Below are 27,443 nucleotides of genomic sequence, written 5' to 3' on the forward strand. Positions count from 1 at the left end.
GTCTCTGTAGATAAGAGACAAAACCACAAGTGCCAAATACATTTACTATCGTGGTCTCTCTCTGCTCTACAATGATGGATTCCAGCCCTCAGTAAGTAGCTAATGTGTCATATGTTTTGATGTACATTTAGAATGTCACTGACATGGGTGGTAAATAATAGCTGTTTTATTCCCCATCCTTTTTTAAATATGAAAAACATGTTTTGTGGGTGTTATAAGTCAAACAGATATTACTGTGCACTATGCTGATACTGACAGGCACACTAAAGTGCGACGGTGGCTTCCTTGTGTCAAACATTTTATTCTATCTTTTTGATTTTGTTCTTTATTAGTGACAAGAACTCTAGAGAAGAAAGTGGAGGTGGTCAGAAAACAAGGAAGAAGCAGAAGAAGAGCAAGGAAGATGCCTGGAGACCTGATGAGCCCAAAGACCCGTTTGCCATGGTACTCAGTGTGTGTCTGTGTGTATGTTTGTCTGTGTGCTTGTGTCTGTGTATATGTTTGTCTGTGTGTGTATGCCTGTGTGTATGTTTGTCTGTGTACGTGGCCACATGCAAGTCTTGACTGCATAAGCTGTAATGTCTTGTAACGAAAAGGGCTACAATTAATATAAATATGTTGAGGTTTTGCACACCAGGCCATCAGAGAATTTCCAATTACCAATTTCTTAACCACAGATCTAGAATCAGATTGCCATACCACTAACCTATCTATAACCATATCCTGACATTGGAATCAGATTGCCGCACCACTAACCTATCTATAACCATATCCAGACATTAGAATCAGATTGCCATACCACTTACCTATCTATAACCATATCCTGACATTGGAATCAGATTGCCATACCACTAACCTATTTATAACCCTATCCTGATATTTGAAATCAGATTGCCGCACCACTAACCTATCTATAACCATATCCTGACATTGCAATCCCTCCCCAGCTGAATGCTTTACCGGAGGAGAAGCAACAGGAGATCCAAAGGGCCCTACACCTCTTCTCCCTGGGCAAGGGCCTCCCGAAGACCATGGAGGAGGCCAGCAGACAACCCCACCCCTTCTGGGACACCCAGCCGGTCCCCAGACTAGGTAGGGAACTTGACAGGTGGTACGTGGTTCATTCAAGACTCTTAACAAAAGAAAGTAGTGAGCTAATGTAAACCAGCAATGCAACCCAGAACCTTGAGTTTATCTCACCATTAATCCATATCTCTTCACCTCCGATTCCCCAGTTGACGGCAATCCTACCACCCATGGTCCTATTGAGGTGGATAAGCCTGTTGTTCGTGAGGAGCCTTATAGTCTACCGCCAGGGTTCACCTGGGCCCCTCTCGATCTGGGGGATCCAGTTGTGGTAAATGAACCTTCCTTGTATCTGTTTACTTCCTAGAGCCTTTTTAGACTATGCTGTTTACCTGGGCGCTCTGTCGAATAAGTGCCATTTCTGGTGATGGTAGAATTGTTTTGGTGCCAGTGTGAGACGTTTTTAGTTGCTTCCCAACGACAATGATTAAACCTGATTCTGTATTAAAAACAGGCCTCCAATGCAGGTCTCGTTCATCAAAATAAAACGACTGTAGTAAATAAACCCGACTTAAACAGGAAACATAAAGCTAATATTATGTAAGAGATCATTACGTATTCAGCTTACACAAGCCAAGGCTGGAATAAGGCTTCTAACTTTTTCAGGATTGTGACATTTGTTACTTTTAATTGAATCTTCATAAGATTGAAGGAGGACAATGTGTTAGAATAGCAGCGGGACAAAGCTGACCGACTGTCCTGGAGGGAACATTAAGACACTTACTTCCTCATTTGATTCGATGCCCTTGATTCATTTAATGAATATAATAATGCTTATAGTCTGCCTGTCCATCTACCCAGCTAAGGGAGCTGTGTACTTTTCTAAATGAACACTACAGAGAGGAAGATGACAACACCGCCAGGTTTGACTACTCCCCTGAGTATCTGTTGTGGTAAGTGACGTTTACAACATTTAAATGTATCTTTATTATGGTCTAAATTATTCAACTACACCACGCGGCCCACACAGTTCTGGATTGGAACGCCAGCTAAATCACAAGTCAAGGCTCACCCCCAACCCAACCCCCCCCTTCCCAACTCTCTCAATCAACCCCTTTCCCTAGGGCCCTGTGCCCCCCTGGTTGGCTTCCCCAGTGGCATTGTGGGGTGAGAGTGAACACCAATCAGAAGCTAGTAGGCTTCATCGCTGCTCTGCCAGCTAACATCCGGATATATGACACGTGAGTATTTTCCTTCATCACCCAAACAAAAATAATTAACTTCATTATTGTTTCTTTTTTTTTATCATTATATGTTTTTACACATGATCAGAAACCTAGAAGAAATAATTCAAGATGAAATCCAACAAAACATTGACCAAATGTTTGACCAAAAAGATACAATTTGATTCCCCCACCCCTTTTAATTAAGCCTAGTATAGGACAAAAAAATCTGGGTCAGTGTAGAACCTCAAAGAGCTTGATTTTTTTGTTCTAGACTAGGCTAAACCTGTGTCCTAGAAACTGGCCCTCAAAGCCCCAGACAGAAGATTAGTGCATCATGGGTTTAATTCTGAAGGTGACATAACAGTGCCAAATGCTCTAAATAGACAGAGCCTGGCAGATTATATCAAATTTGTGTAAATTGTCAGCCAGTATAGATCAAACTCTCTAAATATACTGTGTTGGTAAATCTTTCGCTAAATGACCATTAAAATGAGTTGTTGGTGGTTCTCATTTATCTGTTGAGAACCACTGATACTCCCATGATAATCAGTAGCAGGTCTGGGAACAACAGAGTCCCTAAGACATTCCAAGAGGATCCTAAATATTCCAGATCTGTAGCCTTGCAGGTTTGAGCACAGGACCAATTGGTGGTGTAGTGTACAATCTGTAGTTTTAGCTTGACACACAAAGAGATGTGTCAGGGAAGAGCCGCTGTTCTTTGGTTTTGGAATAAGTAGTCTGTGTAGTCTTGAATTGCATAACTGGAGCTGAACGTACCTAGTTCCTCCTACCGTTTTAGCCTTGAGGGCATCTGCTGAGGGCTGACGGATAGTGGAAAGTGCTAGCAGATAGTAAAATACACATTTGGGAGAGCCAGTCCTCCCTCCATCTTGAATTTCCAGAGTTGCTTTGTAGCCTTTGGGTGGGCTGATAATAAAACCCAGTTCCTTCTCAATAGTTTATTTTCATACACAGTAATATTTGCATCCAGTAAAATAATACACTACTGGTAGTTAAAATACAGTAGCATCACTTCATAAGCATTTTGGTAGAAGCCCCGCATAGCTTGGCAGTAGCCTGGCTGCAATGACATGATGTGTTCCCCACAATCACTCGTTCCTTAGTGAGAAGAAAATGGTGCGAGTGAACTTCCTGTGCGTCCACAAGAAGCTACGCTCCAAACGGATGGCCCCAGTGCTCATCAGAGAGGTCACCAGACGGGTGAACCTGCGGGGCGTGTACCAGGCCGTCTTTACCGCTAACGGGGTGCTAACCCGACCTGTGGCCACATGTAGGTAGGTGCCCCAATCACACTGTAGACACCCAGGAACACACACACACAGTGTCAACACATAATTACAACCGACACAAACCCATATACAGAGTATGTACACATACCTTATAACCTACACACACATCTACAAGCACACGTACACAAAATCACACACACACACACACACGCACACCACACTATTAACAGAATTCACTCTGAAAAACAGACGGTTCTGCCCAATCCATCCTGTGTGGTCATGTTGGCAGGTACTGGCATCGCCCTCTGAACATACGGAAGCTGATTGACGTGAATTTCCCCCTCTCAACCCTGACGGGCAACATGACCCTCCAGAGGGCCCTCAAGCTCAACCGCCTGCCTGAGGTTAGTATGTGTCTGGCGCCCCTATGTGGCTAATACCTGCAAGTACTGATAGACCCACGTCAATACACTGCAATGGTCATTTAAATCCAGAACACAATAATCAAATTAGAAAATTAAAAGGAATTGACCCCCGACCCTTCTCTTTTCTTCGTCGTTCCCTTACTTTCAGGCTCCCAAAACAGCAGGTTTGCGGGCCATGACGAGGGATGATGTGGCCAGGGTATGTGCGCTACTTCAGGGCTACCTGGAAAAGTTCCACCTGACGCCCATCCTGTCTGAGGAGGAAGTGGAGCACTGGCTGCTGCCACGAGAGAGTGTCATTGACACCTACTTGGTGGAGGTCTGTATCCTACATCCAATTAGGAACACAATCGTTGTTCTTCAGGCTTTGGGCAGTCCCCTACAACTGCAAAGATATATCCAGATATATCCTCTACATCAAGGGCATTCCAATCTTACCCTATCAGGTCCGGAGCCTGCTGGTTTTCTGTCCTACCTCATCATTAATCGCACTCACCGGGTGTTCCAGGTCTAAATAAGATGATAAGAGGGTAGCCTGGAATTGGCTTCAAGGTCCAGGGTTGAGTTATAGGGATGTATATAATCACAGGATAACTAAACTATGTTTGTTTGTTATCTCGAGCCTTCATACAATAGCTTAATAGAACCATACTGATTGTGTTAGCTCGCAAAATCTACGTTCTTCTGTTGTAGAGTTCTGGAGGTGTGCTGACTGACTTGGTGAGTTTCTATACGTTCCTCTGTTCCTCTGCTGTAGAGTTCTGGCGGTGTGCTGACTGACTTGGTGAGTTTCTATACTGTCGAGTCCACGGTGATGAACCATCCACTACATGCGGGGCTAAAGGCAGCCCACTCCTTCTGCTCCGTCACCACTTCCACCCCACTGACTGACCTCATGGAGGACGCTCTGGTCCTTGCTAAAGCTGTGAGTGTGTGTGTGTCTGGAGATCAAAACGTAGCTGGGAGATTGTGTGTTTGTGTGTGTGTGTAAATCTGTAAATACAGATTTGATGTGATTGATTGTGTGAAGATCATAGTTGTTAGTGGCCTTAACTGTGGGTGTGTGTGTGTAAGTCTGTGTGATTCTGTCTTAACTATACAATGGGGACAAAAATATCGCCCAAACGGGTTGAATCAGAAATAGTTGACTAATGGGGACTTTTTCATGTCCCCATTTTGAAAGAGTAAGTTTTAGGTTTAGGGCAAAAGTTACAATTGGCGTTAGTTAAAATTAGGGTTAGGCATTACAGGTTAGATTTACGGTTAGGCTGTAGAGCTAGGTTAAGTTTAGAGCTAAAAATTATGTTATTCAGATTAAGGTTAGGGTAAGGGTTATGTTGAAGTAAGGGTTACAATTATTAAGAGTAGGATTTTTTAAGGGCAGTCAACTTTGGTGTTCCCATTTGGACAGTTAATTAAACATGCATGAGTGGATTGAGTATTATCAGTTCCCGTGGCTGAATGTAGTTACTCTCTCCCCCCACTTTTTCCTCTCCCTTCTCCCCTCTATCTGTCTCCTCTCTCTCCCCTCTATCTGTCTCCTCTCTTTCCCCCTATCTGTCTCCTCTCTCTCCCCTCTATCTGTCTCCTCTCTTTCGCCTCTATCTGTCTCCTCTCTTTCGCCTCTATCTGTCTCCTCTCTTTCCCCTCTATCTGTCTCCTCTCTCTCCCCTCTAACTGTATCCTCTCTCTCCCCTCCATCTGTCTCCTCTCTCTCCCCTCTATCTGTCTCCTCTCTCTCCCGTCTATCTGTCTCCTCTCTTTCCCCTCTATCTGTTTCCTCTCTCTCCCCTCTATCTGTCTCTTCTCTCTCCCCTCTATCTGTCTCCTCTCTTTCCCCTCTATCTGTCTCTTCTCTCTCCCCTCTATCTGTCTCCTCTCTCTCCCCTCTATCTGTCTCCTCTCTCTCCCCTCTATCTGTCTCCTCTTTCTCCCCTCTATCTGTCTCCTCTCTCTCCCCTCTATCTGTCTCCTCTCTTTCCCTCTATCTGTCTCCTCTCTCTCCCCTCTATCTGTCTCCTCTCTTTCCCCTCTATCTGTCTCTTCTCTCTCCCCTCTATCTGTCTCCTCTCTCTCCCCTCTATCTGTCTCCTCTCTCTCCCCTCTATCTGTCTCCTCTCTCTCCCCTCTATCTGTCTCCTCTCTTTCCCCTCTATCTGTCTCCTCTCTCTCCCCTCTATCTGTCTCCTCTCTCTCCCCTCTATCTGTCTCCTCTCTCTCCCCTCTATCTGTCTCCTCTCTCTCCCCTCTATCTCACTGATTTAGAAAGGCTTTGATGTCTTCACTGTTCTGGACTTGATGGAGAACACTTCTTTCCTGGAGAAGCTCAGGTTTGGCATCGGGGAAAAGAGTGTACACTACTATCTGTACAACTGGAGATGTCCCTCCATGAGCATGGATACGGTAACCAAGTCATCACTCTAGTGTTGAATCCTAACTTCTAGTCAAATTCAACCAAGTTGAAAGAAAAAACTAATATGCATGGATTAAGCATGTCATCTAAAGAGTTTGGATTGAGTAAACCAAAAAAGGTACAAAACTGTTCTTGTTTTGGCAGGTTGGCTTGGTTTTGCCGTAATGTCCACGGTCACGGATAGAAGAGGGTGAACCAATCGTCACGCGAAAAACATCTGAAAGCATCCGCCAAAATGTTACCTTTGACCTGCAATACAATATGGCGAGTGTACAGGTCATTGTAATGCAAACAGGCACTGAGAAATAATATTACCAATACCACATACCATATACACAAAAGATGGAAGTGACAAATAAAGTTCCCATAAGTAAAATGTATTGAAGACAAATGAATGTGGTTGACTGGTTTACTGTGGCTGAGATTGATTTGTGATTCTAGACCAAGTTCAGCATCTGAGGAAGAAAAAGAAAAGCATGTTAGAACAAATAGAACAGAAATATCATAGTTTGCAACAACCTCCCAGCTGGCAAAGCTGGTTGACCTGGTTGCAATTATGGCATTTTCTCTATCTTTGCAAACAACATGTAAATCAAGTGTTTTTATAAAGCCCTTTTCAGATAGGCAGTTGTTGCATGGTGCTTATACAGCTCAAAACCTCAACAAGCAAAATAAAAGATAAAATAAAAGAAGCCCAATAGCTAGGAATAATGTATTCATATCATAGAGAGGAAACCTGGAGAGGAGCAGAGCTTCAAAGGTTTGTCAGTCCTCTTCTGACTGTACTGTGTGAGATTAGAACAGTCATGGCCATTCAAAGAAAATAGAAGTAACTAATATTTAATTAACTAAAGAGAACCAATGTCAATAAAACTAAACAATACTGAACCGGAGAACTCTCCCAACATGCACTTTTTTTTTGACCATTTACTCTCTGGACCATCCGCTTTTATCAGAAATTAGCCTGTTGTTGCTCCTGAATGGTGCATCCATTCAGTCACTGCCTTGCAGTTCAGTGCATCATTGTGAGACTAGGGTTCAAATCCTGATAGTGGGGTAGCTCCTGGATCCTACATAGGGCTGTGAAAGTTTCCCATCACTGTCTGGGTTTGTGAGGTTAGTAATCCAATATGGTTGCCTTGCATTATTGTGCTCTAGCAACTTGAACAGGTGTGAGCTTCATACATCCAAGCGTGTAAGGATTTGGGTCTAGACTTCTCAGAAGAGTCATAAGAACCAGAACAGCTTCGGATATGATTCAGAAGATGAATGTAGACCATCGACTGTGTCTGCTTTGAGTTGCTGTTATGAAGTAGGGACTTAATTTACTAACTGGATATCGCGCAAGGAAGGAGATTAACCATTTAGTTGAATGGACAATACCTTGTGTATTCTGCTCAGATGACAAATAAAATGTAAACTGAAGAATGCCACCTACCTTGTTCTGCTTTGCTGGCATGGCCTGTTCGGGGTACTTCGAAAGTCTGTTCACATAACCTCTTGTGACCTAGGAAAGATTGCAGAGGAGAGTGTTTTGATGTTGAACGGTATTTGTCTGTGGTTGCAAGTTGGCAACAACATTCGTTCATCCAGACTCTACTGGTAATGTATAAAGGGCTTTATAAATGAAATTGATTGATTGATTGGTATGCACCCTCTACAGTCTTACTTGGAAGTCAGCGAGCCATGTCTTGTGGTCGTAGACTGACTTAGTCATGTTGATCTTTTTTAGAATGGCTTGGTTCTCCAGTGAAATCTTCACCAGCTCCCTGTTTCGCAGGTCTGCATTCACACTGGATATGCAATGAGAAATGTGCAGTACTTATTGTTTCAATCATTTAGCTGGTGCTCTTTTCCAGATGGACTTACAATGATGAGCCAGAACATTATGTCCACCTGCCTAATATGCTGATAGAGCCCACTGCCATCACAGAATACCATTCCCATGAAGGGGTGTACCTGGTCTGCAACGATGTTCAGATAGGTGGCACGTGTCAAACTGACATCCACATGAATGCCTGGACCCGGGTTTCCCAGCAGAACATTTCCCAGAGCATCACACTGCCTCCACAGGCTTGTTGTCTTCCCACAGTGCATCCTGTTACCAACACTTCTTCAGGTAAACGGCATACACATTTTCTGGGACTTGCACCACAGTAGACCTTCTTTCGGTTCGGATCAGACAGGATAGCCTTCGTTGCTTGTGCACACTGATGAGCACCCAACACCCTCGGACCACTGCTGATTGGGAGCACCCCACAAGCCTTTCCATTTTAGAGACACTCTGACCCAGTCATCTGGCCATAAGAATTTGGCCCTTGTCAAAGTCTCTCAGGTCTTTACTCCTGCCCATTTCTCCTGCATCCAACACACTGACTACGGGAGTTGATTGTTTGCTTACCATTCTAATCTGCCCTGACATGTGTCCTTGTTAGGGGATGATCAAAATTATTTGCTTCACCTGTGAGTGGTCATAATATTTTGGCCCATCAGTTCTTGTATACATTTTAGTATAGCTCCTTACAATGTATTTTACTTACAGGGGGAAGAAGAGGGGACCAAACGGTATGTCTGCAAATGTAGCCAGGACACTGGGATAACACCCTGTACTTTTACAATAAGTGGCATTGAATTTTTCATGACCACAGAGTCTAGACATATCCCATCCTGAAAAAGGCATTCTACGCAGGTTTATGTCCCCTTCAAAGTCCTGCGGCATTGACTTTTAGATCAGATGGAAGAGTGCTGGCCCTCCAACATCACATCCAGAAACATCTAGTCTCCCTTCCACAGACCAACCACGACTGACCTAGCTTAGCCAGTCATGGGATATAGAGTGCTTGGCCATAAGAGAGTTTGCAAAAATGTTTTTGAGGCCAAGTGCACAAAAACATTTGGTGCCAAGTGCACACAAACATTTTGGACAACATGTCCACAGACAAAATTCTAAATAACACAAAATATAATAAAAACTATGAGAAGGCCTTTTTTGTGCAACAGCTGTTGGGTGGATGGGTATACTGTATGATGTAACAAGGCTGATTTGATTATAATGCACCAATGAATGTTCAACTGGGTAAGGTGGTGGGCTATTGTTCAGACTATCCTACTGACTAATCAGGTCTGTGTACTCATTTCAAAGGCCAAAGATGTTCAGTGAAACACATTCTAAAACATAAACACAATGTGATTTATTAGGCAAAGTGATGAAATAATAATCGAAATTAAAAGACTGCATGAGGACTGTAAATGTCTTTTTAAGGGAGGTCACACTGGAAACCCAATATAAAATTGACTTCAGAATGTACAGTCCAGATTTGGTGTTACCATAATACAATTATCAAAGACAGTTGGCCCTTAACGAGCAGCACTAACTATCTTTCCCGGCTTCAATGTCTTCATAATAGGAAAAGGCAATATCATTTCAACTACAAAACAAAACCCTACACTTCTACTAACGGTCTAATCAAACCCTATGAATAAATCAGAAACAAATAACTTTCATAGTGAAAAACATTCCTCGTTTTTATAACAAGCAATAATTGTTTTGCATGCATAAACCTCAATTTATCTGGATTCAGTAAAGATGAGTGGCAACTTGATGTTGGTACGTAAATGGCATTCAGAAAGACATGATTTCCATTCATATCTGGGATATGACATACAGTGGATATAAAAAGTCTAAACACCCCTGTTAAAATGGCAGGTTCTTGTGATGTAAAAGAATGAGACAAAGATAAATCTTGTCAGAACTTTCTCCGCCTTTAATGTGACGTAACGTAAACAATTCAATTGAAAAACAAACTGAAATCTTTGAGGGGGAAAAATACAAAAAAAAAACTCACAATAACCTGGTTGCAATAACCCTTAAACTAATACTTTGTTCAGGCACCTTTTAATTTTATTACAGCACTCAGTCTTTTTGGGTAGGAGTCTATTAGCCTGGCACATGTTGACATGGCAATACTTGCCCACTCTTCTTTGCAAAAGCGCTCAAAATCTGTCAGATTGCGAGGACATCTCCTGTGCGCAGCCCTCTTCAGATCAACCCACAGATGTTCAGTTGGATTCAGGTCTGGGCTCTGGCTGGGCCATTCCAAAACGTTAATATTCTTCTGGTGAAGCCATGCTTTTGTGGATTTGGATGTGTGCTTTGGGTTGTTGTCGTGCTGAAAGGTGAACTTCATCTTCAGCTTTCTAACAGCCGCCTGAAGGTTTTGTGCCAATATTGCCTGGTATTTGAAACTGTTCATAATTCCCTCCACCCTGACTAAGGCACCGGTTCCAGCTGAAGAAAAACAGCCCCAAAGCATGATGCTGCCACCACCATGCTTCACTGTGGGTATGGTGTTCTTTGGGTGATGTGCAGTGTTGTTTTTGCGCCAAACATACCTTTTGGAATTATGGCCAAAGTTGAACCTTGGTTTTGTCAGACCATAACATATTTTCCATCATGCTTTTGGGAGACTTGATGTTTGTTTTTGCTAACTTCAGCTGGGCTTGGATGTTTTTCTTTGTAAGAAAAGGCTTCCGTCTTGCCACCCTACCCCATAGCCCATTCATATGAAGAATATGGAAGATTGTTGTCACATGTAGCACACAGCCAGTACTTGCCAGTTCCTTTAATGTTGCTGTAGGCTTCTTGGAAGCCTCCCTGACCAGTTATTCCTTTTTTGGAAGCCTCCCTGACCAGTCTTTTCATACATTTTTGAGGGACATCCAGTTCTTGGTAATGTCTCTGCCATATTTTCTCCACTTGATGATGACTGTCTTCACTATGTTCCATGGTGTATCTAATGCTTTGGAAATTATTTTGTACCCTTCTCCTAAATTATATCTTTCAACATTGAGATCCCTCTGATGCTTTGGAAGCTCTCTGTGGACCAAGGCTTGCTCTGAGATGCAACTAAGAAAATGTCAGGAAAATCCTACTAGAACAGCTGAACTTTATTTGTGATTAATCAGAGTCACTTGAAATGATGGTCGGTGTGTAATGACTTCTATTTAACATGAGTTTGAATGTGATTGGTTAATTCTGAACACAGCCACATCCCTAGTTATAAGAGGGTGTGCACACGTATGCAATCAGGTTATTGTAAAGTTCTTATTTTTCCCCCTCGAAAATTTCAGTTTGTTTTTCAATTGAATTGTTCACATTATAAGTCACATTAAAAGTGGAAAAAGTTATGACATGATTTACCTTTGTCTCATTCTTTTACATCACAAACAACAGGGGTGTGTAGACTTTTTATATCCACTGTATAGAGTTCCAACCTTGGTTTGGGCTGGTATTCGTTCCAGTTGTCCAGGCCTCCCTTGGTACCCATGGTCCGGGCAATCCTGGAGACCAGGAGGCGGTTATCCCTCTCCAGCTCCATCAGCCGCTCCTGCTCCATCTAATAGGAGAGGGACATTCCATGTCATCCACAGCAATATTTTGGGGAGCTATAGAAACAGTGCGTTTTCCATAACCTCTTAAATGTACGGTCCCCATTTCTGGTGACACTAATTTAATTGTTTAATTCAATTCAGTTTGATATGAGAACGGTGTCCCATATCTGCGAAAACAGTGTGTCTGCTGAAAGCATAGCATCTTTCCTTTACAGCAGTTTATTCCAATCTTTGGTGTGACATAACTATATGAGCAAACTCATATACAGTGGGGAGAACAAGTATTTGATACACTGCCGATTTTGCAGATTTTCTTACTTACAAAGCATGTAGAGGTCTGTAATTTTTATTATAGGTACACTTCAACTGTGAGAGACAGAATCTAAAACAATCACATTGTATGATTTTTAAATAATTAATTAGCATTTTATTGCATGACATAAGTATTTGATCACCTACCAACCAGTAAGAATTCCGGCTCTCACAGACCTGTTAGTTTTTCTTTAAGAAGCCCTCCTGTTCTCCACTCATTACCTGTATTAACTGCACCTGTTTGAACTCGTTACCTGTCCACACACTCAATCAAACAGACCTCTCCACAATGGCCAAGACCAGAGAGCTGTGTAAGGACATCAGGGATAAAATTGTAGACCTGCACAAGGCTGGGATGGGCTACAGGACAATAGGCAAGCAGCTTGGTGAGAAGGCAACAACTGTTGGCACAATTATTAGAAAATGGAAGAAGTTCTTTCTGGGGCTCCATGCAAGATCTCAACTTGTGGGGCATCAATAATCATGAGGAAGGTGAGGGATCAGCCCAGAACTACACGGCAGGACCTGGTCAATGACCTGAAGACAGCTGGGACCACAGTCTCAAAGAAAACCATAAGTAACACACTACGCTGTCATGGATTAAAATCCTGCAGCGCACGCAAGGTCCCCCTGCTCAAGCCAGCGCATGTCCAGGCCCGTCTGAAGTTTGCCAATGACCATCTGGATGATCCAGAGGAGGAATGGGAGAAGGTCATGTGGTCTGATGAGACAAAAATAGAGCTTTTTGATCTAAACTCCACTCACCGTGTTTGGAGGAAGAAGAAGGATGAGTACAACCACAAGAACACCATCCCAACCGTGAAGCATGGAGGTGGAAACATAATTCTTTGGGGATGCTTTTCTGCAAAGTGGACAGGATGACTGCACTGTATTGAGGGGAGGATGGATGGGGCCATGTATCGCAAGATCTTCCCTCAGTAAGAGCATTGAAGATGGTTCGTGGCTGGGTCTCCCAGCATGACAACGACCCAAAACACACAGCCAGGGCAACTAAGGAGTAGCTCCGTAAGAAGCATCTCAAGGTCCTGGAGTGGCCTAGCCAGTCTCCAGACCTGAACCCAATAGAAAATCTTTGGAGGGAGCTGGAAGTCCGTATTGCCCAGCGACAGCCCTGAAACCTGAAGGATCTGGAGAAGATCTGTATGAAGGAGTGGGCCAAAATCCCTGCTGCAGTGTGTGCAAACCTGGTCCACAACTACAGGAAACCTATGATCTCTGTAATTGCAAACAAAGGTTTCTGTACCAAATATTAAGTTCTGCTTTTCTGATGTATCAAATACTTATGTCATGCAATAAAATGCAAATTAATTACTTAAAAATCATACAATGTGATTCTCTGGATTTTTGTTTTAGATTCCGTCACACAGTTGAAGTGTACCTATGATAAAAATTACAGACTTCTACATGCTTTGTAAGTGTGAAAACCTGCAAAATCGGCAGTGTATCAAATACTTGTTCTCCCCACTGTACAAGGGCAGAGTTGATGACCAAATTTCAAGATGGTTGCCACCTACAAACAATTAGTGTTGCGAACATATACAACATTAATCATGAAAAACTTAAATATATTTGTAAATCTGATAAATCTGCTGGCAACTGTCGCATCATAGAGCTAGGAAAACCCATCATATTTTCTAGGTCAATTACTTTAGTAGTAAAAAAAGGGAACTTTTGATTGATGGAACCAACATTAATTGATTTGACAACACAGAAACCATTCCAGTAGGACACCCTAAAAACTAACTGGTCATTTCAAAGTTGTAGCTATAATTCCAAAGTATTTTCTTTACAGACTTACTGTTCCAAGTGTAATCCTTATATCTCTGTAAAGGCCACATAATACTCATGGCCATTGTCTGTTTGTGTTCCACATCCCATTGTTTGCTTTGTGTGTGTATGTGTGTGTGTGTGTGTGTATGTGTGGGACTGTGTGTCTCTGTGCTTCACACTTCAATGTGAGTCACAGTACAAAGTCTAGGCTTGGTGGATTTTCTTTACAGTAATTTTTGTTGGTAAAATTTGTCATTTGTCAAAATTTGTGTGTCTTACCACAGTAATTCTATTTTATTCACCACAGAGAAGAGTGGATTTTTTTTATAAGTTTGGGACGTTTGGGAGCCACTGCTCCCCAGCTAGCTTCCCCGCCCTGTCAATGTCTTCAACCCCCATTTCCAGATCAACCACCCCAACTGCAGAGTCTACCACCCCGACTGATGGTTCAACACCCACTGCTTCTTTTCAGCCACCCCTACTCAAGGCCTTGGCACCGTTCCCCTCCCTGCAAGTTCATCTGGAGGTGTGGCGGCAGTGAAGAGATATGGGCCTCCACAGAGGAGAGGGAGAGGCAGTGGAACCAGCACAAGAGAGGGTCATACAGGTAGCATACGGAACGCAGTGATGATGTGGAACCAGAACAACTCTGGTTTAAAACAGCAGGGAAGAAGGAAGAAGTGCTGGAAACCTGCCAGCGTGGGGTGACATGCTCAACTATGTACATTTCTGTGATTGTCAAGAGACTGGTAAAGGTATCGAGATTAGCTGACAACTAGAGCAATTCCCGCTGTATTGATTCGAGTTCCCCACCTCCATCATGAGGGAAAACCAGTTCTTGGCCATCAAATGCACTCTTCACATAAGCGGCCCTCAAAAGCATCAGGAGAATGACCTGTGGTGTAAGACTTCTTTCTTTTACCACTTTGTGAACATTGCTACAGTAAATGTTTTCATCATCCAAAAACAGATGAAGGACCTGTGTAACCAACTGTGTGTTTGAAATAACATTTTGATACATTTTTTGAATGGATATCTGTCTATTTTAGAATAAAAAAAATAAAAAAAGACAATTAATTGTTGGACCATCTCATCTCATCTTCATCCGCTTATCCGTATCGGGTTGCGGGGGCAGCAGCTCCAGCAGGGGACCCCAAACTTCCCTTTCCCAAGCCACATTTGCCAGCTCTGACTGGGGGATCCCGAGGTGTTCCCAGGCCAGTGTTGAAATATAATCTCTCCACCTAGTCCTGGGCCTACCCCGAGGTCTCCTCCCAGCTGGACCTGCCTGGAACACCTCCCTAGGGAGACGTCCTGGGGGCATCCTTACCAGATGCCCGAACCACCTCAACTGGCTCCTTTCGACGCAAAGGAGCAGCGGTTCTACTCTGAGTTCCTCACGGATGGCTGAGCTCCTCACCCTATCCCTAAGGGAGAAGCCAGCCACCCTTCTGAGAAAACCCATTTCAGCCGCTTGTACTCATGATCTTGTTCTTTCGGTCATGACCCAGCCTTCATGACCATAGGTGAGGGTAGGAAGGAAAATTGACCGGTATATCGAGAGCTTTGCCTTCCAGCTCAGCTCTCTTTTCGTCACAACGGTGCGGTAAAGCGAATGCAATACCGCCCCTGCTGCTCCGATTCCCCGGCCAATCTCCCGCTCCATTGTCCCCTCACTCGCAAACAAGACCCTGAGATACTTGAACTCCTTCACTTGGGGTAATGCCTCATTCCCTACCCGGAGAAGGCACTCCATCGGTTTCCTGCTGAGAACCATGGCCTCTATTGTTGGACCAATACATTGGATATGCCACATTCAGACACCTAAGCGATTCTGAAAGGACACTTGAATGTCCTAGATGATATCAGATGACACCACCACTACTTTTGAGAGAAGTTGATACATTACAAATTGTGTTGTTTTCCCCCCAAAAAAATTTGGAAGCCATTTGATGTGTTTCTAGCTATATTCATCAATAATTTACAGTTTGTCAAAGAAAGATTACTTTCAAAAATAAAAATAAAACAACTGTTATTTTGTGTGTGCTAGCTTCGATGTATTCTGAACTATGTAATTCCTATCTATCTTCTGATAAATTCCTCAATCTCTTAGGTGAGATGTGTCCAATGATACCAGGTTTTTGCATAATCATTTTATTACACATGCATAGCAGTTAATTTTGGGCATGTCTATTTAGACGGAAATCTACATTTTTATAATTACATTTAAGATTGATTCTACTTCAATTGCCTGCCAATGGACAAGATGATACCATTTCCATCAATCTCAAAATATTGGTTGATAACCTTAGCCTTACAGTACTTTAGGCATTTTCAGAATCTTATTGATTAAAATAACATAATAGTAGATTATGGTTAAAATGTTATCAATGCCACCCTACCTGAATTTTTTTCATCTTCAGGTGGCAATGCAGAAATGTCCTGGGGGCTTTATTGTCGATCATTTGTTTAGCTGTAAACATTGATTCGGGTCAAAAACAGAAAAGGTGACGATTTAGAATGCTGGATTTCTTGAAATACCAGTGGAATAACGCTTTACATAAGTTGCCTACAGTAAATCACAAAGAGATCTGGGTGCCTTAACTTAGGAAGCTAGTGAGTACTGTGATTCTGAATCATATTAATTGAACACATTTGCGAGAAAGACGTGTCCTTGGAATAACAAAAATTATCCTTACCTTTCTGCATTCTGTCTATATGGTATTTGTAGTGTTGGCCATCCCACATTTTCCTCATATTGTTGTATTGACCGGTAGTACCAACAATTGCCGGGAAAGCCAAATAGTCTGCTTTCTTCATTGCTTCTGATAGCAAATAAATTGTCCGTTACCAGCGGAAACATGACATCAGTTTTCAAATGTATCAGAATCTTGATTTGAAACCCGTTGACTATTCCATTTTTACCAGGCGCGAGCACACAAACTTCTTATCCGTTGTATCCATTTAACTCTATCCATTTTACTTACGTTGTTTTTGAAAAGTTGAGCAGAAGAATTTACTCACGAGTCACAACAACGATACACAACATATTCACATAAATGGGAACGCAGGGTTGGGTACTGAAAATGTGTCCTTAAGTAAAAGTACTGTTACTTCAATTATAATTGTAAAAGTTACCCTCTTCAGAAACTAATCACGAGTTAAAAATACTCTGCCGGAAAACAACTTACTAGCCTGATAGATATTTATTTATCATATGAACTTATCAGCTCTGACGAGATTTCAGATGGATATGGCAGTATAGTCTAATAAAACAAAAAGACAAACATTGCCATTTAATTTAAGCGTTCCAGATTATTCGTCCAGATTTATTGTTCTGTTCGGTCTTTTACACAAATCAATTAAATTAACTTGTTGACATGTATGTAATGTGTACAGTTTGTAAAGAATACAATGGCAAGGGTTCCAATAAGTTAGTATGGGCATTAACAGTTGTATTCTTGGCTTTTAGCGAATGGTCAGGATGAGCAGCACCTTATTTTTGCCAGTAGACTTGGCATTCAGGCCAAATTGTTAGATTTTGGTCTCTTCAGACCAGAGAATCTTGGTGGTTCTAAACTTTTCCCATTTCTCAGTGATGGAGCCCAATGTACACTTGTACACTACAACTTTTTTTGTAATCATTCTATGCCTTTACACAATTCTATTCTAGATGTCTACAGAGAGTTCCTTGGGTTTCATGCTTTGTTTTTTTAACATGCACTGTGAATTGCCTGTAAAAAACATCCATGACACAGCCGATGGCACTGTATAGACCATATCATTTTTTATCCAACCAATAATGCATTGTGAACAATCAGTTAAGAGAGAGAGTGGAATAGGGAGAGAAACAGATTCAGGGGGGTAATTTGATAGTTATTTATAGCCTGTTGAAGAATGCTGTTCAAATTTCCTTATCTGTTGAACCCTTGGTGGAGGCAGCAGTTTTTTGCCAAATTTTTTCAAAACATTCAGCTAATTTCAGTTTTTGCTACAGCTTGCCTTATTAAGGCTGAGGACTGTGACAGTTTGGCTCACATACATGCTTTGCTTTTGAGTTATTGCAGTCAGATGTTATATATTTTTCTTTCTATCCTTCCAGCATTGTAATTTAGAATTTGCATAGTATGATTTAGTAGTTACACAAATTACAGCAGGAGGAGCTGTTTTTCCTATTCATGTATATAGCATATAGCATTGTGCACACTGTTTGTGTACGTGTTTAAGTGTACCCTATACACAAATTACTATGGGCCTACTTGTGCGGACCAACATTAGGGTTATAGGGGTTTGGGTTAAAGTTAGGCTAAGTAAAAAGAGGATGTTAAACGGCAGTATATGTACTGTATGTATATACGTATTGTATAGTAAACAATGATAACACAGTTGTTTTGAACTTGGCTGTGCGTGTGTTTGAGGTAGAGAGATGGTGCAGATACCTACGCATTCTAAAATGTTGGCCTAACTAGTACTCTTTGATGTAATAGGTTACTCTGACATGATTGGCATTTCAACTGATTCAGCGCGCTCTGCCAAGTGGTGGGCGGGCCAAGATGTTGAGCGATTGTAGCCTACACTCCGCGCGAGAAAGTCATAGTGTGCAGTGCAGCAGTGACCAGCAGCGGCTGCAGTTGTTATGTATTAGCAGTTTTACATCTCCACTTGCAAGTTTCGGAAGCTATTGGAAAGTAGCCTTGGGAAAGCGAAGAACTACAGTACAGGTAGTACAGTAGGCTATCGTAACAGATATTGTGGTGGGTTTTGGTAAAACTAGCTCGTTTTTGAAAGCCTGTGTCAGCGCTGTTTCGACAAAATACGGAATTTGCATTGATCGTGCTTTGCCCTTTAGGGGAATTTGAAAGCCTGATATTTGGCTTCACCAATTGGCTAAGTTCGTTTTTTAAATTCAAATTGAAAGATTACCCAATGGACCACTTGGTAACTGATTTAACAAACTGCACTAGAAAAGGAATGTCGTTTGTTGACGGTATCTTTCTCATTGCCTCTACAGTACTGTAGTCAATGAGAAGGAGTATGGTTATTTTGCGTTATTTTAAGTTACGCGGGAGTGTTATGAATGAGAAATGAATAGACAACGTTCATTGAGCTATTTGTTTTTCCTTCATTGTAAGTGATAATGTTTCTCTTAACTATGTAACCATTTTCCAACTATATTGATTTATCCAGCTTATCACTCACCAGGTTTCTAGTAACTGTTCTGTGATATTGTTAATTGTCAGCAACTTATTTCTAACCATAATGTGCCGTCACAGGTTTTTTGCTTGGTAGGGTAGTTGTATGCAACTCCTTTGTTTGTGGGTGGGGCCTTAAAGATCAACTGGTTACATTTGCTGTAGGTCTACAGGCTAGTTCAGAGTTAGTATGGGATTGCCTATTCTTCTTTTTTTAGTTCCCATGATAGTAAGACTACGAGATTTATTGTCATCCTGGTTCTATTCCTGAATGCTGATTGGCATGTTATGTTATGTTTTTTTTACAGTTCAAATGGCATTGGTAACAAGTTTATAATAGTTATCAGGCACGTCAGGGGATTGGGGTTTATTGCCAATAGACTAGAGCGAAGCACTGTATCCAGGCATGAAGTAACCTTAGAATAGCATTCAGCTGTGGTATATTTACCAAATAACCACATCCTCTCTTGCCTTATTCCATAAGTAGAGACCTTTGAAAATGTTTTCACAAAAGAAAAGTCAGTCTATCAATCTACAGGTCCTGTGTAGCTATTTGATAGAGGGTTGTGAGTTCAATTCTCTTTCGTGTATGAAAATGCATACACACATTTGTTCCCATTTGTCTCTTAAGTGTCCAGGTCCAAACTCCTACTTTGTGTAAGTCATATTTCCATATTGTGAAAGTGGTGCCCAGAAAATACAAACTGAATAACACTGTACCATTAGGACGTAGCCAACTGATGTTAACACCGTTCTCATGCCCATTCGGCTTTTGTCTCAATCAAGTGCCAATCCTTTGAGAACAGCTGTTAGCCCCTTGACCTGTTGAATGTGGCTGTCATTTATGCCCTGAGTGAATGGAGCCCATACACTTTATGAGCTCAACGTCATAAAAAGCAAATCCTATTCTTGTTTAACTAACTGTATCGGCCTTGGCCGTGTGCCCGGAAACATAACCTAAAGTGTTTTGGTTGACAGAGCGGAGACTTGGGACTAAGTCTTGGACAGCCTGGGCTCTCCAAGTGAGTGAGCAAGCAAAGGCACAGGGAGAATCCCTTGGCAAACAATGGCCGTGAGTGAGCGTCCGAGCCAGGAAAGTGTTCTCAAACACACCTGAGAAAACAAAGGAAAAGAAAGCAAAAGAAAACAGAAGAACGTAACACGCTCGTTTCCTACTGTGGTAATAGTAAAAACAGTTAATTTAGCCATTTTGACATTTGAGAGGACTAAAAGGAGCTGAGTTGGTGACATTTCATTTTAGAATCAGGGCATTATTTGTTTATACTGCAGCTGCATGCAAAATTCATGCAAACTGTTTGAAATTAGGACAGGTTTGTGTGCAGGAGTTAGGCTGCCTTTATGCAGCTAATTGGTTTTCAGTTTACGTGTGTGTTTTCATGATTGTCTCAGTTGTATTTCATGGCTTTCACACCTCTTACCAAACTTCCTTATATCACATGCTTCTCCAATTCATGTTGTTACTCTGAGGACTGTACTTCTGTCATCGGTAGCTAGACACATGTTTGACAAATTGCAATAGGTTTGCTGTGTCACAACAGGCCTTCCTTCTACCCAACCCTTGGCTTGGCTTGAGTTGAGCAAGAGGGGAGGGTAATGTTGGTGGTGTGTTGATATGCCATATTCTGTGTCTGGTTAAACGCATGCACACACATGCATGCACACTGACCTGCCAAACACACACACACACACACACAGAAACATTTGCTTTCATAATGATCTGACACACACACACACACACAAACACAATTTCATAATGATCTGACACAAACACAATTTCATAATGATCTGACACACACACACAAACACAATTTCATAGTGATCTGACACACACACACAAACACAATTTCATAATGATCTGACATGTATACACCTACATAAGCTCACACTGTTCTAAAAACATGCTACCTCAAAGCAAACATTCCATGTTAGACAGTAGAACAAGCCCTGACAGGGAGCAGTGCTCTCCTTTATCTCCACTGTACCCATCCATTACCTTTTTTGAGTGGCTTGGAGACCCAGAACAAGCTGACTTTTTCTTGTCAAGCAAGTCAATGAATGTGACTAGTGGTGTCATCACTCAACTGAACTTGTGGTGTTGGGTTGTGCATGCAAGGTAGGGAGGGAATGAGGGTATCTGGATCACCCCCTATTGGATAATGCTTATTTTGGCACGCCTGAAACGATCCGCTCGGATAAGGGGCATTTCATTTGTTTGAGGTCGCCGAATCTCAGGTTCTCACTTTGCGACACGGTTGACGCTGCGCCGCAAGCCCCGTCGCAGTGACCGCCGATCTTTCAGGCGCCTAAAGACAACAATGTCCAACCTTATCCACTGAATTCCCTCCACCATTGGTCTTGTTTAACATTGTCTGATACCTGTCATGAACATGGTCTGGCTGTTCATTACCGGCAGGTGGTAGTTGAATTAGGGTACCTGCCGCAGAGCAGAACATGTCAGTGGACGTCAGAAATGTATTGCAGTTACATGCGTCTGATATTGGATGCCATGATACGATTATGATGTCTGAGATGGATGGCACACTTGCACATTTTATGCCCCATTCCTCATATAGAGAACTAGTGATGCAAGTCATTTTTATGCTGTTACTTGTGATATTACAACTAAGTATTAAGTTGACAATATAGTATCATTATTCTGCATAATTATTTTTCCTCTATATCTGGTTTTACCAGCACCAAATTGCCTTTCATTCTACTTTTAGATTATTAGATTAAATTCAACTTTATTGTCATTGAACAAGTACAGTACAACGAAGTGCAGTTAGCATCTAACCAGAAGTGCAAATAGAAGTGGGCAGGAAATGTACCAGTATTAAGTATAGTGCATTGACGTTTTAATAAATCCAGTATACGTAGGTATCAGTGTGATAGGTATTATGTTATTAGTATCATAATTGTATCATAAGGGCTTTAGCGATTCCAGCCCTACAAAAGCCCCGGTTGGCAAGTGAGGCAGTCAGAATTGGATCAGAACCACTGAAATGTAAGGCAGTTTTTATTAATGAGCCGTCATGAAGGATTGTGTCCTGAATTCACCAGGCCTGCAGCTGCTTTGCTATAGTTATCATTAGCCATTTTTAATTTAGGTCTGTTGGGCCAATGTTCTCTTTTTGAAGTTGTCTTATAAGCTACAAACTAGTCATGGGAACATGTTCTGTTGACCTCAAGACACAAATGTTTCGAATGTTTGCCTTCAGCTGTGTTTCTGTTTTCTTTTGAACGATCTTTATCTCACTCCAGAAGTCAGGCCTCTCGAACTATTGTTCCAGTCCCCGTGCCCTATGTCGCTGTTATTACATATTTAAAATATTGCATTGCTTAATAAGCCACAGATTTTTATTTATTTAAAAAAATATCCTTGCAATTCCTTGTGGAAAAGTATTTTAATTTCAAAATATTTTGGTATCCATATACACTACTGTTTTAAAGTTTGGGGTCACTTTGAAATGTCCTTGTTTTCAAAAGAAAAGCACTTTTTGTCCATTAAAATAACATCTAATTGATCAGAAATACAGTGTAGACATTGCTAATATTATAAATGACTATTGTAGCTGGATATGGCAGATTTGTTGTGGAATATTTACATAGGTGTGCTGAGGCCCATTATCAGGAACCATCAGTCCTGTGTTCCAATGGCATGTTGTATTAGCTAATCCAAGCTTATAATATTCAGAGGCTAATTGATCATTAGAAAACCCTTTTGCAATTATGTTAGCACAGCTGAAAACTGTTTAATTAAAAGAAGATTAAGGAAGCAATACATCTTTAGACTAGTTGAGTATCTGGAGCATCAGAAATTGTGGGTTCGATTACAGGCCCAAAATGTCCAGAAACAATGAACATTCTTCTGAAACTTGTTAGTCTATTCTTGTTCTGAGAAATGCAGGCTATTCCAAACGACAAATACATTAGTGTCTAGTTTGAGACACAGGTCCTTAACTGGCAGCTTCATTAAATTGTACCCGCAAAACACCTGTCTCAACATCAGCAGTGCTGTGGCGCCTCAGGTTGCTGGCCTTCTAGACAGAGTTGCAAAGGATAAACCATCTCAGACTGACCAATAAAAAGAAAAGATTAAAATGGACAAAGGAACCCATTGGTTTTAGGTTTTCAGATCACAAAGAACATTCATGAGACTGAGACCAAATGAAAAGCAGCTGGAGGAGTGCTTGATGTGATCTTTCAAAAAAAAAAAGAAAATGTCTCTTATTTTTAAACTCATTTAATTTAATGGAAAACAAGGACATTTCTAAATGACCCCAAACTTTTGAATGGTAGTGTATGTATTTATTTTGTTTGCAGTAGATTGTGTTTTGTGAAAGATTTACTACATCCTAGCTTTTTCTAAACAAATCCTAATATGGGCTGGACAATATTATTGGCACCTTCCAGGAGTAATTAGAAATAATTTGATTACAATCAGGTTATTTTTCTTACTTTTAAATACAAAACAATTTGTGAAAAATCAGCAAATTTAGATAAAGCACTGTATGTTCTGTACCTGGAAAAATAACTGGTTATAAACAACTCTTAAGGGGCCTTCTATTTATCCTAGCCCTGTTTGAATTCTGTTAATGCTCCCAAATGGTTTTCTCATTTGTATTTTGCTAGTATTACTGTTATTATTTGTTCTTTCAGTTGCATGTATTCCTAGAGAAAATGCAATTTTGGATGTTGGAGTCCATGTCAATGATTTTATCACATCTGAAGATAATTTTGTTAATGTCTGGAAGAAGTTTAACTCCCATTTAATAACGCACCCCGTGCTTCTAGTGAAAGACAAATATGCCAGTCTTTTGACTATCTGTAGTTTCCTTCTGCTGGATGCTAAAATAAAGCACAAGTGAAATATTACTCCTGATATCCTTCTGCCTGGGAAGCCAACTTTGCCAGTAAGTTGGAATTGACCTGTTGGGGAACCCTGTTGTAAATGAACATACTACATTATAATAAAATAATGTTTATATTTGGCTCACTGGGCGATCAGAAGCCTTCCAAGTGAAAGGCACTCGCTTTCCAGTTAAACCCAACAATAACAAAAATTTCCAGGAATGTGAGCTACTTAAATATGCTAATAATATCAAATAATATCCGTGATATATTTCTTAGGAATAAATTGTATACTATCCTACAGCACCAAAATAAATTGTCTAACTGTGTCCTTGTTTTAGTTTGGCCCTTCCGGTTTCCTCAGCACTCTACTTGGGGAACCATAATAGCCGTCTCGACAGGCAGTAGCAGTCTGTAAATATTTACAGTGAGTGGAGGGGATGTGACAATATGAGCAATAGGAACTCCTGGGAGAAGGTCGTCCGGGTTAGCCAGGAGCCTCATCTCCACGAAGACATTTTGTAAATCTCGCTAGCAGTTAGTGGCTCCAACACCCTCAAGATAACGAGTAGCCAATTTGGCCTATGCATTTGTTGTACTTGACCTGTGAGTGTCAGCAATAATTGATGATGTTCTGGCACTGAGCATGTGTTGGCAGTCAGTGTGACTTTGATTTCAAGTGTATATGTCTACATACTGTTTTCCCATGCTAAAAGAGACACAAACCCTAATGCAGTAGCCTGCATACGGAGGCATTGTGAAAGCCTTGTGTTTGGTTGTCTTCATTGCTTAGTGTTGGTGTAATGCAGTCCAGACATGTCGCTGTCACACAAGTTTCATTTCATGTAATTGGCCTACTATTTTTCGTCTGGTTGTCATTATCATCATCATCATCACCGCCACAAACATTGTCGTTATCATCCATCATCATTACAGTTATTGTCGTTGTCATGCAAATGGCCGTCCTCAGAAGACTTAAGGTGTGCCCATTCACACAACATAGTGCGAATTATAGACCCTTGGGGTCTAGTTGGGAAAATGTTTGGAAAATGTCACATTACGAGGGAATCTCTGGCCTCATGTTATGCATATTTTCAATTTCTAGCATGTTGCATCGCTGATTGTGATTTTAAATAGCAATCAACTGTTAATCACACATCTGGAAATTGTTTCCTTTAACAAATAGTTGAGCTGTAGCTGATTTTGCTGTTTTGCATTTCATTGGAATTCAACTAATTTTGGAATAGATGATTTCATTCTGTACTGCCGCATCTTAAAAGTAAGCTAGCATGTGGAAACTTGTAATCTGATGTTGTTGCAGTTCATTTGGGACCAACTGCAAATTTGAGAATGTGTTTACTCTGTTGGTACTTTATCATTGGATTTTATTAACCCATCCCCCACCGAATGTACAGAAGACCCACCAAACACCCCCCGAAATCCCGGCGTCCAGATGGTGTCTGCAGGGCGCCCTGAGATCCCGTGACTGGGATAGTCTGGATGAATTATTCCACCTCGCTGCCTCCGCTCTCCCTCGCTGGATCCCTCTCTGTCTTTCAATCTTTAAATTAGCCTGTAATTCTTCCATGAGTATTATTGTGGGCGTCAGCCTGTGTTTGTCTTCTGTACTTTTAAACTCCGCTCTGAGGCTGATAAGCGAGTGCAATGCAGAAGTGACACAGAGACAGGTCTACATTGACGTAAGCTACTTGGACTGTTTCCTCATAGCTTTTAGTGTTATCTGATCTGTGTCTATCTGTTTAGATGTGCAGGAGGAATTGTATTGCCAGTTTAGTCTGTATTTCTATACAGTGCAGACTAGTTGGTCCCAGGTATGGGCAGGCTGTCCAAGCAAGCTCATCTGGCGACAACTTACCAGTTGGTAACTTGGTGAAGTGATGTGAATTGGCCAGCATCGCCCTGGGGAAGGGTAGGTAATATCAGAAGGTATCTTGGTCGGTGGTGCAGTGGCCATACAAAGTGGTAATGCAACCCGTCAAAATTCTGAAAAAGCTTTTAAGGACCGGACTGTATGTTCGTTTTTTGTCAAACACTGAGGAACATGAAAGCTTTTTAGCTAATCCACCTCAGCTTGGCAATGTGGATGGGGGGCCTTCTCGCCCCTCCTATTCCTGTAGTCCTTGATAAGCTCCTTTGTCTTGCTGAAGTTCAGGGATTGTTTTCCTGGCACCACACTGCCAGGTCTCTGACCTCCATGTACTCTTGAGTGTCATCTGTAATCAGGCCTAATAACATTGTGAAAAAACCTTAGGAAAATGGGATATAAATGCTACCAGTTACTAGTAAATTTGAAGAGCCTTGTAGTTCAAATGGATATGATTTAAAAGCAATTGTAGTTATAGTTAAAAATATATATATAGGTAAATAAATATAGTTAAAATTTAGCAAATGCAATTTAAGGAAAGCCAGAGTGAATTGGTTAACTTTGGCTCTGGGTTTGAATGTTGCACAGTCAGAGTTGCTGGGAGAGAGATTTTCAAAGTCTCAGGCCAAAAGCACTTAACGTGCAGTCCTTCACAGTGCACAGCAGGACTGGGCAATGTGGCCAGAATGTGATAGATCACCTCCCAAAAATATTTATGACTAACTTATGAATGTTGTATTGCTATGGCTGGTTTAGGTAAAAATCTAAATGAAAACCTACGGGGGGTAGCTGTCCATGGACAGGGGTGGAGATGAAACAAGATGATAGATGTCCAGAAATTGGTTTGGAAAACTACATAAAAGAACTGGTGAATTGTCACCAGTGCCTTCCTGCTGGGTGTGAGCAGACTGGATTGAATCCAGTTTTGTTAAATCCCGCAGGCAGTTGATCAGAGACTGTGGAAAGAGATTAAAGTCTGCCTTGGTTTTGATGTAAATCTGGGTATCATCCACATAGCTGCGGAACTGGTGGCAGATGATCTGCACCTGTGGAAGCATCTAAATCACGAACGGGGTCCAAGCACCCAACCTTGAAGCATGCCTTTGTTGACTGGGACTGTTGAGTTGACTGAGCGTTAGTGGTGGAGATCAGAAGGAGAAGGACGCTAGTGGTTATGAAGGTACAGATATAGATAAAGAATATCAAGTTATTATACACTACCGTTCAACGGTTTGGGGTCACTTCGAAATGTACTTGTTTTCGAAAGAAATGCTAATGTTTTGTCCATTAAAATAACGTCAAATGATTAGAAATAGTGTAGACATTGTTAAGGTTGTAATTGACTTTTGTAGCTGGAAATGGCAGATTTTCAATGGAATGTGTACAACCCTGTTTCCGAAAACGTTGGCACTGCGTAACAGGTAAATAAAAACAGGATGGAATGATGTGTAAATCATTTAAACCCTATGTTCAATAGAAAATAGTACAAATACAACATATCAGATGTTGAAACGGAGACATTTTATTGTTTCTTGAAAAATATATGCCCTCTTTGAATTTGATGCCAGCATCACGTTTCAACAGTTGGGACAGAGGAAACAAAAGACTGGGAAATGCTAAAAAAAACTAAACCTGGTGGAATTTCACACAACTAATTAGG

General features: G+C 41.4%; 3 protein-coding genes and 1 long non-coding RNA gene across 9 annotated transcripts in view; 3 read left to right on the top strand and 1 right to left on the bottom strand.

The window, feature by feature from the left end:
- Positions 1–24: 24 nt before the first annotated feature.
- LOC105030374 (glycylpeptide N-tetradecanoyltransferase 1) lies at positions 25–6,739 on the top strand. Its single transcript, XM_010904211.4, has 12 exons — positions 25–91; positions 333–444; positions 948–1,092; positions 1,236–1,357; positions 1,888–1,979; positions 2,151–2,267; positions 3,377–3,547; positions 3,792–3,906; positions 4,076–4,246; positions 4,685–4,852; positions 6,193–6,330; positions 6,485–6,739. The coding sequence occupies exons 1-12, from the start codon at positions 72–74 to the stop codon at positions 6,503–6,505; spliced, it is 1,392 nt and encodes a 463-aa protein (XP_010902513.2). The 5' UTR covers positions 25–71; the 3' UTR covers positions 6,506–6,739.
- Positions 6,709–16,881, bottom strand: LOC105030360 (uncharacterized protein CFAP97D1). 3 transcript variants are annotated; one of them, XM_010904191.3, is made up of 6 exons: positions 16,534–16,880; positions 16,237–16,307; positions 11,615–11,736; positions 8,010–8,133; positions 7,779–7,847; positions 6,709–6,795 (listed from the first exon to the last, which is right to left on the bottom strand). In XM_010904191.3, exons 1-6 carry the CDS (start codon positions 16,652–16,654, stop codon positions 6,778–6,780), a joined length of 525 nt encoding a protein of 174 aa, XP_010902493.2. In that variant the 5' UTR covers positions 16,655–16,880; the 3' UTR covers positions 6,709–6,777. The 3 variants fall into 3 exon arrangements, with proteins under 3 accessions (XP_010902493.2, XP_019902320.1, XP_019902321.1); XM_020046761.2 differs by lacking the exon at positions 6,709–6,795 and having other exon boundaries at positions 6,875–7,847; positions 16,534–16,881; XM_020046762.2 differs by lacking the exons at positions 6,709–6,795; positions 16,237–16,307 and having other exon boundaries at positions 6,875–7,847; positions 16,534–16,881.
- On the top strand, positions 8,365–14,885 carry LOC105030369. The gene is made up of 3 exons (XR_829583.3): positions 8,365–8,459; positions 8,883–8,905; positions 14,142–14,885. It is a non-coding gene; the product is annotated as an uncharacterized LOC105030369 (long non-coding RNA).
- Positions 16,882–18,419: 1,538 nt separating the features above from the next.
- The window catches only part of svild (supervillin d), a 70,603-nt gene continuing 61,579 nt past the window's right edge, over positions 18,420–27,443 (top strand). For 3 of the 4 annotated variants that reach the window (XM_034292252.1, XM_034292255.1, XM_010904156.3), the window contains exon 1: positions 18,420–18,555. The gene's annotated coding sequence lies outside the window, so the exon portion shown is untranslated. Of the gene's footprint in view, positions 18,589–27,443 lie in introns of all 4 variants that reach the window. The other variant, XM_034292253.1, reaches the window with a different exon arrangement.

The sequence above is a fragment of the Esox lucius genome, chromosome 5, assembly GCF_011004845.1.
Source record: "Esox lucius isolate fEsoLuc1 chromosome 5, fEsoLuc1.pri, whole genome shotgun sequence".
In the NCBI taxonomy this organism is placed as follows: Eukaryota; Metazoa; Chordata; class Actinopteri; order Esociformes; family Esocidae; genus Esox; species Esox lucius.